Here is a 15255-nt window from a genome sequence, read left to right as displayed (position 1 = left end):
ATACTGTTAACTCTTGGGATCTGTGTCTCTGCTAAGGTATTGTTATTAAATTTACTTTGATGTGATGATATAAAGAAAGTTAAGGGACAGAATAAAAGAAGACTATAGGGAAGAGAGGAAAGGGGAGGTGGAATGGGGTTAATTATATCATATGAAGAGGCACAAAAAGAACCCATTACCATAGAGGGACAGAAGGGAGTGGTGAGCATTGTTTCAACCTTACTCTCATCAGATTTGGTTCAGGGAGGGAATAAAATATACTCCCTTTGTATAAAGGAACTTATATTACTCTTTAAGAAAACAAAAGAAGAAGGGGGAAAGGGTGGTATTTGTGAGGAAATAGGTAGTTGCCTCCTCTCAATGTGGATACAACAGTCAATCATACCCCTCCTAACCTGCTAGAAGGACAAAGATCTCAGATCCCTTCCTCCTCCCCCTCAGGCTAAAGTCACATGGTTCAAAGAGCCCTGTTCTCAACAAGGTCCTCCTGAGCTGTATCCATATAAGGAAAATAAGGTCCATTCCCAAGTCATGCCTATATAAAGAAGAGGGATGGGAATACTGCATTCCGATTTGCTTGAAGGACAAAGGTCTCAGATCCCCTCCTCCTCCCCCTCAGGCTAAAGTCACATGGTTCAAAGAGCCCTGTTCTCAACAAGGTCCTCCTGAATTGTATCCATATAAGGAAAATAAGAGGGATGGGAATACTGCGTTCCGATTAGCTAGTTTTTGCATGTAGATTGTAACCCTTGAGTAATTGGACTAATGATGAAAAAGGGGAGGGCCCATTTGCGCTAGGGTCTAGGGTATAAAACAGGGCCTGCGAGCCCCTTTTCTTTGCACCCATTTAGCTGCACACGAGGGTGCCTCTTCGAGAGAAGGAAATAAAAGAGCTTTTGTCACTTCGCTGCTGAGTTCCTGAGAATTATTGAGAAGAGGATGGATTTTTCCCTCACAGTATTGATAGAAGGGAGGGCAGAAGTGGGGGGAAAAAGGGGCAAGAAAAAGAAAGGCAGCTGAAAAAACTGAGGGCAGATTGAGGGAGGCAGTGGTCAGAAGCAAAACACTGGTCAAGAGGAATAGGGTGAAAGAAGGGAAAAAGTACAAACACAGGGGAAAAGAGGATGGAGGAAAATTAACAGTTAATAATCTTAACTGTGAATGTGAATAGGATGAACTCTCCCATAAAACAGACGTGAGTTGTCATTGTATCATCCTTATTCCATACTAAATATCTACACATACTAAATATCTTATAGCAACTAAAAGACATGAAGCAAGGTCCCAAGCCCAAGTCAAACTAAATGATTTAAAGCTAAATTTGATTTAAATGTGCAAGAACTCTGCTAGTCATCCAGTCACTTATTGTGATATGTGTCTCTGAAGCAACAAATGAATTTCTCTTTATCTCACTAAAATCCTAATGCAGATTTACATAGATGTCTCACATGTTTACTGTACTAGCTTCAAAATAAATTTCTAAAAACGTGTATGATCTGAATATATGAAAGATTTATACAAGAGTGGTATTTAAAATGATTAATATATATATAATTTATACCTATTGTAAAAAAAACAGAAGCGAATAGCAGAGTGGATTAAAAATCAGAATCCTACAATATGTTGTTTACAAGAAACACATTTGAAGCAGAGAGATACACACAGAGTAAAGGTAAAAGGTTGGAGCAAAATATATTATGCTTCAGCTGACATCAAAAAAGCAGCTAGGTGGCACAGTGGATAAAGTACTGACCCTGGAATCAGGAGGACCTGAGTTCAAATCTGACCTCATACACTTGACACTAGTTTGTGACCCTTGGCAAGTCACTTAACCCTCATTGCCCTGCAAAAAAAAAAAAAGCAAAAAAGCAGGGGTAGTAATTCTTATCTCAGACAAAGCAAAAGCAAAAATAGATCTAATTAAAAGAGATAAGGAAGGAAATTACATCTTGCTAAAAGGTATGATAGATAATGAAGTAATATCAATACTAAACATGTATGCACCAAGTGGTATAGCATTCAAATTCTTAGGGGAGAAGTTAAATGAGTTACAAGAGGAAATAGACAGCAAAACTATACTCGTGGGGGATCCGAACATTCCCCTCTCAGAATTAAAAAAAATCTAACCACAAAAAAAATATGAAGTTAAAGAGTTTAATAGAATATTAGAAAAGTTAGATAAGATAGATAGCTGGAGAAAACTGAATGGAGACGGAAAGGAATTTTTCTCAGTGATACATGGCACATACTCAAAAATTGACCATGTATTAGGGCACAGAAACCTCATAGTCAAATGTAGAAAGGCAGAAATAGTAAATGCATCCTTCTCAGATCATGATGCAATAAAAATTACATGTAATAAAGAGCCATGGAAAGCTAGACCAAAAATTAATTAGATCCTAAAGAATGAGTGGGTCAAATAACATATCATAGAAACAATCAATAACTTTATCCAAGAGAATGACAATAGTGAGACAATGTACCAAAACCTATGGGATACAGTCAAAGCAGTGCTTAGGGGAAATTTTATATCTCTAAATGCTTATATGAATAAAAAAGAAAAAGAGGAGATCAATGAATTGGGCATGCAACTAAAAAAGCTAGAAAAAGAACAAATTAAAAATCCCCAACTAAGTACTAAAGTAGAAATCCTGAAAATCAAAGGAGAAATTAATAAAATTGAAAGCAAGAAAACTATAGAATTAATCAATAAAACTAAGAGCTGGTTTTACGAAAAAACCAATAAAATAGATAAGCCTTTGGTTAATTTGATAAAAAAAAAAAGAAAACCAAATTACCAGTATCAAAAATGAAACAGGTGATTTCACCACTAATGAAGTGGAAATTAAAGCAATAATTAGGAGCTATTTTGCCCAACTGTTTGCCAATAAATTTGACAATATAAATAAAATGGATGAATATTTACAAAAATACAAATTGCCCAGTTTAACTAAAGAGGAAATAAAATCCTTAAATAGGCCCATTTTAGAAAAAGAAATTGAGCAAGTCATCAATGAACTCCCTAAGAAAAAATCTCCAGGACTAGATGGCCCTGGAATTCTTTAAGTGAATTCTACCAAACATTTAAAGAACAATTAATTCCAGTGCTATACAAACTATTTGGAAAAATAGGTGAAGAAGGAATTCTACCAAATTCCTTTTATGACACAAATATGGTATTGATACCTAAACCAGGCAGAGTCAAAACAGAGAAAGAAAATTACAGACCAATTTCCCTAATGAATATCGATGCAAAAATCTTAAATAAAATATTAACAAGGAGATTACAGCAAGTGATCAACAAACAGGATAATACACTATGACCAGATGGGATTTATACCAGTAATGCAAGGCTGATTCAACATTAGAAAAACTATTAATATAATCAACCACATCAATAACAAAACTAACCAAAATCATATGATTATCTCAATAGATTCAGAGAAAGCGTTTGACAAAATACAATACTCATTCCTATCAAAAACACTAGAGAACATAGGAATAGATGGAGCTTACCTTAAAATAATAAGCAGTATCTACCTAAAACCATCAGCAAACATTATATGTAACAGGGATAAGTTAGAGAAATTCCCAATAAAATCAGGGGTGAAACAGGGATGTCCATTGTCACCTCTATTTAATATTGTACTAGAAATTTTAGCTATAGCAATAAGAAGAAAAAGGAGTTAAAGGAATTAGAATAGGCAAGGAGGAAACAAAACTTTCACTCTTTGTAGATGATATGATAGTATACTTAGAGAATCCTAAAGAATCAACTAAAAAACTGCTTGAAACAATTAATGACTTTAACAAAGTTGGAGGATATAAAATATACCCACATAACTCATCTGCATTTCTATACATGACCAACAAAGCTCCGTAGCAAGAGATAGAAAGAGAAATTCCATTTAAAGTCATGGTAGACAATACTTGGGAGTCTACTTGCAAAGACAAACCCAGGAACTCTATGAACACAATTACAAAACACTTTTCACACAAATAAAATCAGATCTATGTAACTGGAAAAATATCAATTGCTCATGGATAGGCCGAGCTAATATAATAAAAATGACAATTCTACCTAAATTAATTTACCTATTCAGTGCCATACCAATCAGACTACCTAAAAATTATTTTATAGAGTTAGAAAAATAATAACAAAATTCATCTGAAAAAAAAATCAAGAATATCAAGGGAACTAATGAAAATATGCACAGGAAGGTGGCTTAGCTGTACCAAATTTGAAGCTATACTATAAATTGGCAGTCATCAGAACTATTTGGTACTACCTAAGAAATAAGAGTGGTGGATCAATGGAATAGGTTAGGCACAGGAGACACAGTAGTAAATGATTATAATAGTAATCTACTGTTTGATAAACCCAAAGACTCCAGCTTCTGGGATAGGAACTCAGTATTTGAAAAAACTGCTGGGAAAACTGGAAGATAATATTGCATAAACTAGGCATAGACCCACATCCTACACCTTATACAAAAATAAGGTCAAAATGGGTTCAAGATTTAGACATAAAGGGTGATACCATAGATAAATTAGGAGAGGAAAGAATAGTTGACCTCTCAGAGGAGAGGAAAACAATTTATGTCCAAATAAGAGATATAGAATATTATGAAATGCAAGATGGAAGACTTTGATTATATTAAATTAAAACTTTTGTACAAACAGAAGCAATGCAGCCAAAATCAGAAAGGAGGCAGAAAACTGGGAAACAATTTTTACAGCCAGCATTAAGGGAAAAGGACCCACATATACAAAAATATTTATAGAAGCTCTCTGTGATGGCAAAGAATTGGAAATTTAGGGAATGCCCATCAATAGGGGAATTGCTAAACAAGTTGTGGTATATGAATGTTATGGAATACTATTGTGCTGTAAGAAACGATGAGCAGGAGGAGTTCAGAGAAAACTGGAAGGACTTACATGAACTGATGCTGTCTGAGAGGAGCAGAACCAGGAGAACACTGTATACAGTAATAGCAACATTGTGTAATGAACAATGGGGATAGACTTGGCTCTTCTCAGCAGTGCAATGATCCAAAACAGTTTCAAAAAAACTCATGTCCTCAACATCTAGAAAAAAGAACTGTGAATTATGAATGCAGATTGAACCATACTGTTTCTACTTTTGGACTGGTTTTTTTTCCTTCTTTTTTGAGGTTTTCCCTTTGTGCTCTGATTCTTCTTTCACAAGATGACTAATGCAGATATGTTTTTGGTGGGGTTTTTTTGTTGTTTTTTTTTTTAGTGAGACAGTTGGGGTTAAGTGACTTGCCCAGGGTCACACAGCTAGTTAAGTGTTAAGTGTCTGAGGCTGGATTTGAACTCAGGTACTCCTGACTCCAGGGCTGGTGCTTTAGCCACTGTGCCACCTAGCTGCCCCTCAGAAATGTTTTTAATGTGATTGTACATATACAAACTATATCAGACTGCTTTCCATCTTGGGGAGGAGGGAGGGAAAGTAGGGTGGGAGAAAAAAATTTGGAACTAAAAATCCTGTGAAAACAAATATTGAAAACTATCCTAGGGCAGCTAGATGGCACAGTGGATAGAGCACCGGCCCTAGAGTCAGGAGTACCTGAATTCAAATCTGGCCTCAGACACTTAACACTTACTAGCTGTGTGACCCTGGGCAAGTCACTTAACCCCAATTGCCTCACTAAAAAGAAAAGAAAGAAAACTATCCCAATATATAACTGGAAAATAATACTTAAAAAAATTTTTGGCCAGGGTAGCTGTAAATAATCTGATTATTTTTATCCTCTCAAGATTAGTAGACATTTTTCCATTCCAATCAAACTTCTTGACTTCAACTTGATTTTTGTACAACTGTGATTTAGATTGTCCAATGTTCACTTAGGTTCGGAGTGGGTATCATAGGGAAATGGGCAGAAAGGGTATTCAGAGTCCCCCAGGCCCTTAAACTTAGTAGGTCCAAACCTTTGCCCTCAAATCTGCTTCCACTTTCTGACCTCTCTTTTCTGTTAATAACTGTTCCATACTCTGTCACTCAGGTTCAAAAGTTTACTATCATCTTCGATTCCTTCATCTTTATTCTCCAATTTCAGTCAGTTGACAAGGCTGCCATTCTACATCTGAAATAGCTGTAATTTGATCCCTTCCTACCTTATCTACTGCTATTAACAACTACCTGGATTTTTGACAGTAGAATTCTAATTGGTTGCTTTCTTCCAATCTAGCCTTCATACCATAAGGATGACTACTAAAATAATATTACTTTTTTTTTTTTTGGCAGGGCAATGAGGGTTAAGTGACTTGCCCAGGGTCACACAGCTGGTAAGTGTAAAGTGTCTGAGGCCAGTTTTGAACTCAGATCCTCTTGAATCCAGGGCCAGTGCTTTATCTACTGTGCCACCTAGCTGTCCCCAAATAATATTCCTAATCCACATCTAATCACTTCACCCTACTGATGAAAGACATTCAGTGGCTCCCTGCTGAGTGACTCATTGAATATCTGACCCAGAAGAGACCTTTAAAAAGTTTAATTCTATGGTATTCCCTAATTTCATCATGTTGAGATGAGAAAACTAAGGCACAGAGAAATTACTGGACTTTCCCAAGGTTATTTGACTAATTAGTGGCAGAGCCAGGAATAGAACCTAGGTCTAAGACTTTTGATTCAATTCTGTTTTCTAAAAAGGGAAGAAAAATGACACAGACATTCCAATACCCTTCTAAGTGCATGAATCTTCTCTACATCTCCAGCAAGTGGTTACCCAGCCTTTGTTTGAATTTCCAGGATAGGGAAATTCATTAGCTCATGAGATAGCTTGCTCTATTTGGGGGCAATTTTATTGAAATCTCTCTCTCTGAAACTTCTACCCATCATCTTTGATTCCTTCATCTTTAGGACCCTTTGGTCCTCGTTCTGACCTTTGGAAATACCTAGAAAGTGTAATCTTATTCCACATAGAAGACAAATATTTTCAATCATTCTTCCTCCCCCTTTGTTTTTTTTTGGGGGGTGGGGGCAGGGCAATGAGGGTTAAGTGACTTGCCCAAAGTCACACAGCTAGTATCAAGTGTCTGAGGCCATATTTGAACTCAGGTCCTCCTGAATCCAGGGCCGGTGCTTTATCCACTGCACTACCTAGCTGCTCCTATTTTCAATCATTCTTAACCCATTTTTACCTTTACCAGGACTCAAGTTGTTTTTGGTCAAAGGTTCACTGCCAAATACAAATGTGTCCTACTGATCCTCTCAAATGGAAAAGTAAGCATCTGGTCCTTGGGGAATATATGTGGTGGTAGGTAGGGGTAAAACACCTAAAACAGAATTGCCCCTGGGGAAGCCAGGTGGCACAGTGGATAGAGCACTGGCCCTGGAGTCAGGAGGACCTGAGTTCAAATCCAGACTTAGACACTTACCACTAGTTGTGTGACCCTGGGCAAGTCACTTAACCCCAACTGCCTCACACACAAAAAAATAGAATTGTTCCTCTCTAAGAACACTGTTGAATGGGTGAATCTAAGACTCCTTTTCTAGGACTTTGGGTAGTATAAAGTAAACACATTTTAAATAGCTTGAACAAGTGTAGACTTCTACTAGCTTCATGACCCCCAATCAGCAAGGGGACAGATGGTATTTGTGTGTGTGTGTGTGTGTGTGTGTGTGTGTAGAGGGATATCATCCATTGATGTCTTTGGTCTTGTTTTAAGAATAAAGAACGAACAACGACAATGATTCTGCATAGAGTCTCTTACAAAGAGAGGACTTTCAGAGTAGGTGTTGTAAGTTAAACCTTGTTACACATATTTCTTTCTTTTTTTTTTTTTAGTGAGGCAATTGGGGTTAAGTGACTTGCCCAGGGTCACACAGCTAGTAAGTGTTAAGTGTCTGAGGCTGGAGTTGAACTCAGGTACTCTTGACTCCAGGGCCAGTGCTCTATCCAGTGCGCCACCTAGCTGCCTCCTCACACACATATTTCTTAAATCTGTCTCTCACAACAATTATCGTGGTCTAAATTTAAGCTTACTCCTCCCAGGGAAGCTGTATTTGTGAGGAGTGAACTAGGTTCTTAGGAGAACATTTTGTATTAACTATTTTTACCATGTTAACTGAGACTAGTAGTCACTGCCCTTTGGGGACCCAGCTTGACAATCAGAACAGAAGTTTGGGACTGCTGCTATTTCTCCTCTTCCCTCCTTGGCCTTCTCTTTCTCCTCCATTTTTTTTTCACGAAGCTAGGACAATTTATTTTTATTTTATTTTTTTTCTTTGCAGGGCAATGGGGGTTAAGTGACTTACCCAGGGTCACACAGCTAGTAAGTGTCAAGTGTCTGAGGTCAGATTTGAACTCAGGTACTCCTGAATCCCTGGCCGGTGCTTTATCCACTGTGCCACCTAGCTGCCCCTAGGACAATTTATTTTGTCCTGCATGGTTTTCGGTTTTGATTTCTTGAAATGTAGCTCTGAAAAGACAGGTTGTTTTTTTTTGGGGGGGGGGCAATGGGGGTTAAGTGACTTGCCCAGGGTCACACAGCTAGTAAGTGTCAAGTGTCTGAGGCCAGATTTGAACTCAGGTACTCCTGAATCCAGGGCTGGTGCTTTATCCACTGTGCCACCTAGCCACCCCCAAAGACAGGTTTTTTAAAAAATCCATTGTGCTTTTTAAAAAATTTGTCTCAGTGTCTAGTTAATTTATTCTGAGTATAACTTATCAAAGCAAAAAAATATATGTCACAGCTTCTTAAAAAGCTAGGTAATTTAAATTTCAACTGTAATAAATGTTGTGATTTTTGTTTTTAAAACATTTTTTACACATTTGGGTGATTGACTTCTTTAAGGTGATTTTCACACTGAAGAAAAACATTCTTTAGTGATTACATTGAGACCTTGATTTATTCTCCTTTTCATATATTTGCCAGAACTTTTGTTCCTTTTGCTAATTATACCAGTATGATTTCTTCTGTTTTCTTGTAGTTCAGGTGCCCTATCTCCTTAATGCTTCAATAATTTCATAATCATACTGTACTTAGGATACCTCATTCATTTTCAAAGCCAGACTGTCATGTTTTTTACAAAGGATAATTTCTGAGTCCTCTGATAAAGTCTTCATCCTGCATCATATCATCTTTGGACATTCCTCCTGGTTTTTTGTTTTTTTTTCTTGGCTTTTACTGTTCCAATTGCTCATTTTTGTTGTTCTGAGATATTTCTTTTCTTGATATCATTTGTAGTCTTCCTGTATGGTATGTCTCTTTAGTAGAGACTCCTGTTTGCTAGTTCCATTCAGGGTCTCTTGACTGGTTTTGGAAAATCTCCATTTTTTTGAAGTTCTACTTTCCACTGAATTCTTTGTTCTTGATCCCAGATATCATGCTCCTTATAGTAGTAGTAGATGAATGATACTGTTGGAAATGTCCCATTTAACATCCATCTTTCTGTGCACTCATATCCATAATGGCATTTCTGAGAGCAGTTGTAGCAGTATACTAAGGGTAGTTGTCCCAAATAGGTTTTTGGCCTCTTGGGTGGTCCGGGTTTGGTCGTTAGGTGATACTGCCGCCATATTTCTAGGCAACTAACAGCATAGTGACCTTTCATATTGCACCATTCACAATGTTTTTTCTTTCTTACTGTGACAATTGAAGTGATGCCACCTGCAGGAGAGTTACTATAGGAAAGCTCCGCCATGAGGAGAAGGAATCTGAGGGCAAGCCATGTGGCTTGGAAGGTCAGTTCCTTGGAGTCAGGAAGTGACATTTGTTCGTGGGTGCTGTCGATCAAAGCTACCAGCCAATTAGCTTGGAGGTGTGTGTGTGTGTGTGTGTGTGTGTGTGTGTGTGTGTGTGTGTGTGTGTGTGTGTGTAGGGGGGAGGGGGGTTGAGATGGGCTTCTGGGCAGAAGAAGGAAGCGTTGGGTCCTTTTTGTTCCTGACCTCACCATGGCCGGTCGGATGATGGGGTCTCTTAGAAATAGTTAGATTTCTACCTTTCTCTCTGATCATTAGATCCTAATGCTCTTTCGTCAGGACTCTCCTGGAGAGTGGAGCAAAAATGCTGGCTGCCTGAGATAGATAGATGTAGGCATTTAGGCCTCTTTCTTTCTATTCACCAAATTCTTATGCTCCTTAATAAATGCTTAAAAGTCTAAAACTCTTGCTAAAGCTTCTGATTTATTGGCAACCACTCATTAGATATTTTAGACAGTATAGCTAGATAGGAACTTTTCATTTCTTCCTTTTTTGCAGGACAATGAGGGTTAAGTGACTTGCCCAGGGTCACACAGCTAGTAAGTGTCAAGTGTCTGAGGCCAGCTTTGAACTCAGGTCCTCCTGAATCCAGGGCCAGTGCTTTATCCACTGTGCCACCTAGCTGCCCTCTCACAATGTTTTTTTCCATGAAGGTCTTTCAAGGCTTTTGTGAGAGTAATTTGCAGGCAAAGAACAATCTAAACAAAACCGGGCAGGCAATCATACTGTAGATGTCCTCTCTCAGCACACAGGAAACACACACTTATTTTTTGTGGAACAGGACAGTTTTTTGACAAATGACCACGTTTTTTACAATTTCTCCAGGTGACATTTTTGTCAGCTGAATAGTATTTGTTGGTTTGTTTACCAGATGATCTGTTATTACTTATTTGAGCCTCTAGATCTTTATCACTGATGAACCAGTTTACATCACTTTTGTCTTCACCAGTAGAGGTTTCACACTGCCTTTCCAGTACCTGGTTTCCTCTGTTCTTTCTTTTACATCTGGAGAGACTATCTTCATCAGACAACGAGGTGACCTCTGAACTATCTGATATCTGGATGCCATCAGTATCTGAAAGAACAATTAAGCTCTTCTGATTTGTCTTTTTAATATCCAATGATTCAGGATCTTCAGAGCTCTTCATTGTCTTCCTTCCTAGTGACATCATCAACATCATGTGCATAATGTACTTGGCTATAGAGTTGAAATTCCACTTCACTGTCAATACTCAATTCACTAGATGAGTAAAGGTCATCTTCATAAGCTTCTATGGTCTCATACCCACCAAACATCTTGGAAAACCTAAATGTGCTGCAGCTGCGACCTGGAAACACCAATGGGGAACCTAACCACTTAGAGGAGGGTAGGCATGCCAGTTGTGGTTTAAATGGAGCTACTTGACTCCACCTTAAAACCCAAATCACTCTGGCTTTGTTGAATGGCCAAAAATAGGCTCAGCCCAAGCTTCTCTGGCTCATTGTTTAGGTTTTGATGGTTTAGAATGACTATAAATAGCAATTGTTTTCTGTTCTGGCCAGAGACTAGTGATCCCTCAGAAACCCTCAGGTCTTTTCCTCCCAGACTGATATCTTTATTTTGGTAAATTGAGCCATCTTTTGTCTCAACTCTTATCCAGGCCTTAGTCATTGAGGGCCTGGCCTTAGACAAACAGACCTGGGAAAGACCTTAAATTTAGAGAGGTCAAGGTTGCCCACTGCATCCTGCTATCACCAGTCATCATTGATGTGGGCTGAGATTAAGTGTCAAATTAATTGTGAGTCATCCCAGAAGAATTACAAGACTCAAAGACTCAGTTTCCCAAGTTTTATTGCAATACTGTGAGTGATCACAGGGAGAGAACCAGAAAAGTGGAAAGGTATCTCTCAAATATTGAAAGAAAAGACAGTTATATTTCTAGTATGGATAAATTGATTATCAGTCTCATTATAATAATCTCCACCTTTGGGAGGTACAGGGGAGGGCTTATCCTAATTTGGAGTTCCTGGGGTCCTAAGCCAACCCCCAAGTCGGGTACCTTTTTACATGGAGGTCTGTTTTGGGGGTTTACAGGTCATAAGGTGAATCTGGGGAAAAATTTGGCCTTTTCTGCGCATGTCTCTTTCTGGTTCCCATGCTTAGTTTCAAAACATCTTCATTTATCATTTATTCCTAGTCTGGGTTTCTATAGGCTGTCAATTTATCATTGTTATATGACTTGCCCCTTTTATGTTCCTGTTATGGGCACTGATTTCTGTGGGTAAGAGAACCTAGTATCCTGACTTGTAAGTTATCCATTAACTGGGGTCTGACTCCCCCCCTTTTTTTTTTTTTTTTGCTGGGCAATGGGGGTTAAGTGCCTTGCCCAGGGTCATACAGCTAGTAAGTCAAGTGTCTGAGGTCAGATTTGAACTCAGGTACTCCTGAATCCAAGGCTGGTGCTTTATCCACTGCGACACCTAGCCGCCCCCCCCCCCTTTTTTTTTGGTGAGACAATTGGGGTTAAGTGACTTGCCCAGAGTCACACAGCTAGTAAGTATTAAGTGTCTGAGGCCAGATTTAAACTGAGGTCCTCCTGAATCCAGGGCTGGTGCTTTTTCCACTGTGCCACCTAGCTGCCCTCCTGACTCCCTTTTAGAGCTAATATCTGAATTATAGCTTGGGTCTTAGGTTTTTAGGGTTAACCCTTTTTTTACCTCCTACATCAATCATGACCTTTATCTTGCCACTGAACTTTGATGATTCTGGAGGAGAGAGTGAGGCTGATAACTTTGTGCAGTTCTGCACCACTCATATCCAATTCATGTGCAAGTCAAGACATCAACTTCCAGATGTCCTTTTTGAGAACAAAGGAGGAACAACAAGAAGATGGAGATACGCTCCTTAAACGGCTTTCTTCTATTTTCTCTCTACTCTGGGCCAACAGCAACAGGAGTCATACCTTGGTCCTAACCTGTAAATCTCACTTGCAAGTTTTGGATTGGGGCAAGAGGTTCATGGTGGAGTGGGTGAGACGGTTTGGGAAGTAACCTGAGGATCAGGCCAGCTAGAGTAATACAAATGCTGAGTACTTCTAGGGTGCAGTTAATTTAGTCCTCTCCTTTTCCTGTTTCTTTGGACATAATCCAGGGATCTGGTTGTAGTTGGATCCTCAGATCCAGCAACTTTCCAGACTAGGAGCCTCAGGGTAGCTTCAACTCTCAAATGTTATTGTCCCCTGGGAGTTAATCAAGGGATCTTATCTGCTTATCCCATTAAGAGATAGGAGTTACAAATGAGATTAATATACTATTAATAGCTCATATTTCTAAAAACTTCTATCACCACAACCCTGTGAGGTAATCAATACAAGTATATTTCCATTTTGCTGTTGAAGAAACTGAGACTCAGAAAATTCAGGGGGCAGTTATCAAGTGTTAAAATCATTACCTGAACTAGTTTTAAGACCAGTGTTTTGTCATTTTCCCACACCAGTTGCCATGTTTTTAGCTTGGTGAGGAAAGATCATATCCAAGTGATGTCAGGCATCTTCTGATATAGCTCAAATAACCTGCTGTAGGCATAAGTACTGGTAGACAATTCTTTTTCCACTGTCTAGGAAAACTATCTGGTGACCATTAGGCCTGACATTCTTTGCTGGTCCATTGGTTCCTTTTTGACCCTCCCTTGTTTCTTCCTTTCCCTGCCTGCCTTCCTCTTACCTGTCTCTTCTCCTTCCTTCACCCAGACTTTCTTTTTGCTCAGAAAGGGATCCTGATAGCCCAACAGGGTTATGCCAAAGAATGCCATCCCAACTCTTCCCTGACTAGATGTGGAATAGCAAGTTTGAAGCTCTGGGGTTCTGTTTTTGGTTACTATGGTGATAGCCTGGGTGATGACCAATCCTGACCAAGGAGGACAGGATTTGAAGGTCACTGAAGACAGAGCTTAGTAAACAGGCCTGGAGAAGAGAGGAATTAAATTTCTATACCTTTTCTCCTTCTCCTTAACTAGTTTTATTCATACTGGTGATGTAGGAGGCAAAAAAGGGGTTAACAGAAAAACCTAAGGTCCAAGCTCTAATTCAGATATGAACTCTAAGAGGGACTCAGACCCCAGTTAATGGATAACTTACAAATCAGGGTACTAAGTTCTCTTACCCACAGAAATCAGTGTCCATAATGGAACAGAGGGAGCTAGGCCGGGAAGGCCTAAGACTATAACAATAAAGGAATTGACAGACTATAGAAACTTAGACTAGAAATAAATGAAAAATGAAGGTGTTTTGAAACTAGCCATGAGAATCAGAAAGAGACATGCGGCAGAAAAGGCCAAATTTGTCCCCAGATTCACCTTATGACTTGTAAACCCACAAAACACACCTCCACAGGTTGGCTTAAGACCCCAGGAACTCCCAATTAGGATAAACCCTCCCCTGTACCTCTCCAAGGTGGAGAATATTATAATGAGAAAGATAGGCCCTCCCCTGTACCTCCCTAAGGTGGAGATTATTATAATGAGACTGATAATCAATTTATCCATACTATAAATGTAACTGTCTTTTCTTTCCTTATTTGAGAGATACCTTTCCACTATTCTGGTTCTCTTCCTGTGGTCACTCACAGTATTGCAATAAAACTTGGGAAACTGAGTCGCTAAGTCTTGTAATTCTTTTGGGACAACTCATGATCAATTTGACCCCAAATTCCATTCCGTATCATCTGGGGCTCAGAATAACAATTTGCTATTTATATCAGGGCCCTTTCCCCCTCCTTTAATTTATTAAATTAGTTCAGAGAATACAAAGAGGATATTATAGGTTAATTCAATTTACAGGTGAAAGGGAACTCAAAAGTGATCATAGAGACAAGATCTTGAAAGGTAACTTGACATGGTAATTAGTTTTAAACCTAGGGTCAGGAAAACCTGAGGTTCAGATCTTGCACCTGGTATTTACTAGCTGTGTGACCATGGACAAATCACTTAATCTCTCTAAGCCTCCATTTCCTCATTGCTAGTTTCTACTCCATAGGTTTTTTTGGAGGGAATGAATGAGTACCTTTCCACTTTTCTGGTTTCCCCTGTGGTCACTCACAGTATTGCAACAAAACTTGGGAAACTAAGTCACTGAGTCTTGTAATTCTTTTGGGAGGACTCAAAATCAATCTGGAGGGGCAGCTAGATGGCACAGTGGTTAAAACACTGGCCCTGGATTCAGGAGTACCTGAGTTCAAATCCGGCCTCAGACACTTGACACTTACTAGCTGTGTGACCCTGGGCAAGTCACCTAACCCCCATTGCCTGCAAAAAAAAAAAATCAATCTGACCCTAATTCCATCCCATATCACTTATCATACTGCTTAGCATAGTACCTAGCATAGTGCCCTAACCCGAATCTGATTGGTTTAAGGATGCTTCCTCATTAAAAAGTAAATACCCTTGGGACAGGTAGAACCATTAATATCCACTACCAATTAGCCATCATCAATGTGCACAAGTGCCACAGGAGAGTTACTGTTAAGAAGTTAGTAAAGCTATAAATTA

The 15255-nt window shown here is 38.9% G+C and overlaps 1 protein-coding gene across 1 annotated transcript; it reads right to left on the bottom strand.

The window, feature by feature from the left end:
• Window positions 1–9268: 9268 nt before the first annotated feature.
• LOC122728939 (zinc finger CCHC domain-containing protein 7-like) lies at window positions 9269–13521 on the bottom strand. Its single transcript, XM_043967639.1, is given in 5 exon segments — window positions 9269–9611; window positions 10366–10447; window positions 10450–10789; window positions 10926–11059; window positions 13434–13521. Coding segments are annotated over 5 exon segments (987 nt in total).
• Window positions 13522–15255: the final 1734 nt, after the last annotated feature.

This window comes from Dromiciops gliroides, chromosome 5 (genome assembly GCF_019393635.1).
Source record: "Dromiciops gliroides isolate mDroGli1 chromosome 5, mDroGli1.pri, whole genome shotgun sequence".
NCBI lineage: Eukaryota > Metazoa > Chordata > Mammalia > Microbiotheria > Microbiotheriidae > Dromiciops > Dromiciops gliroides.
This window is presented reverse-complemented; position numbering and strand designations above follow the sequence as displayed.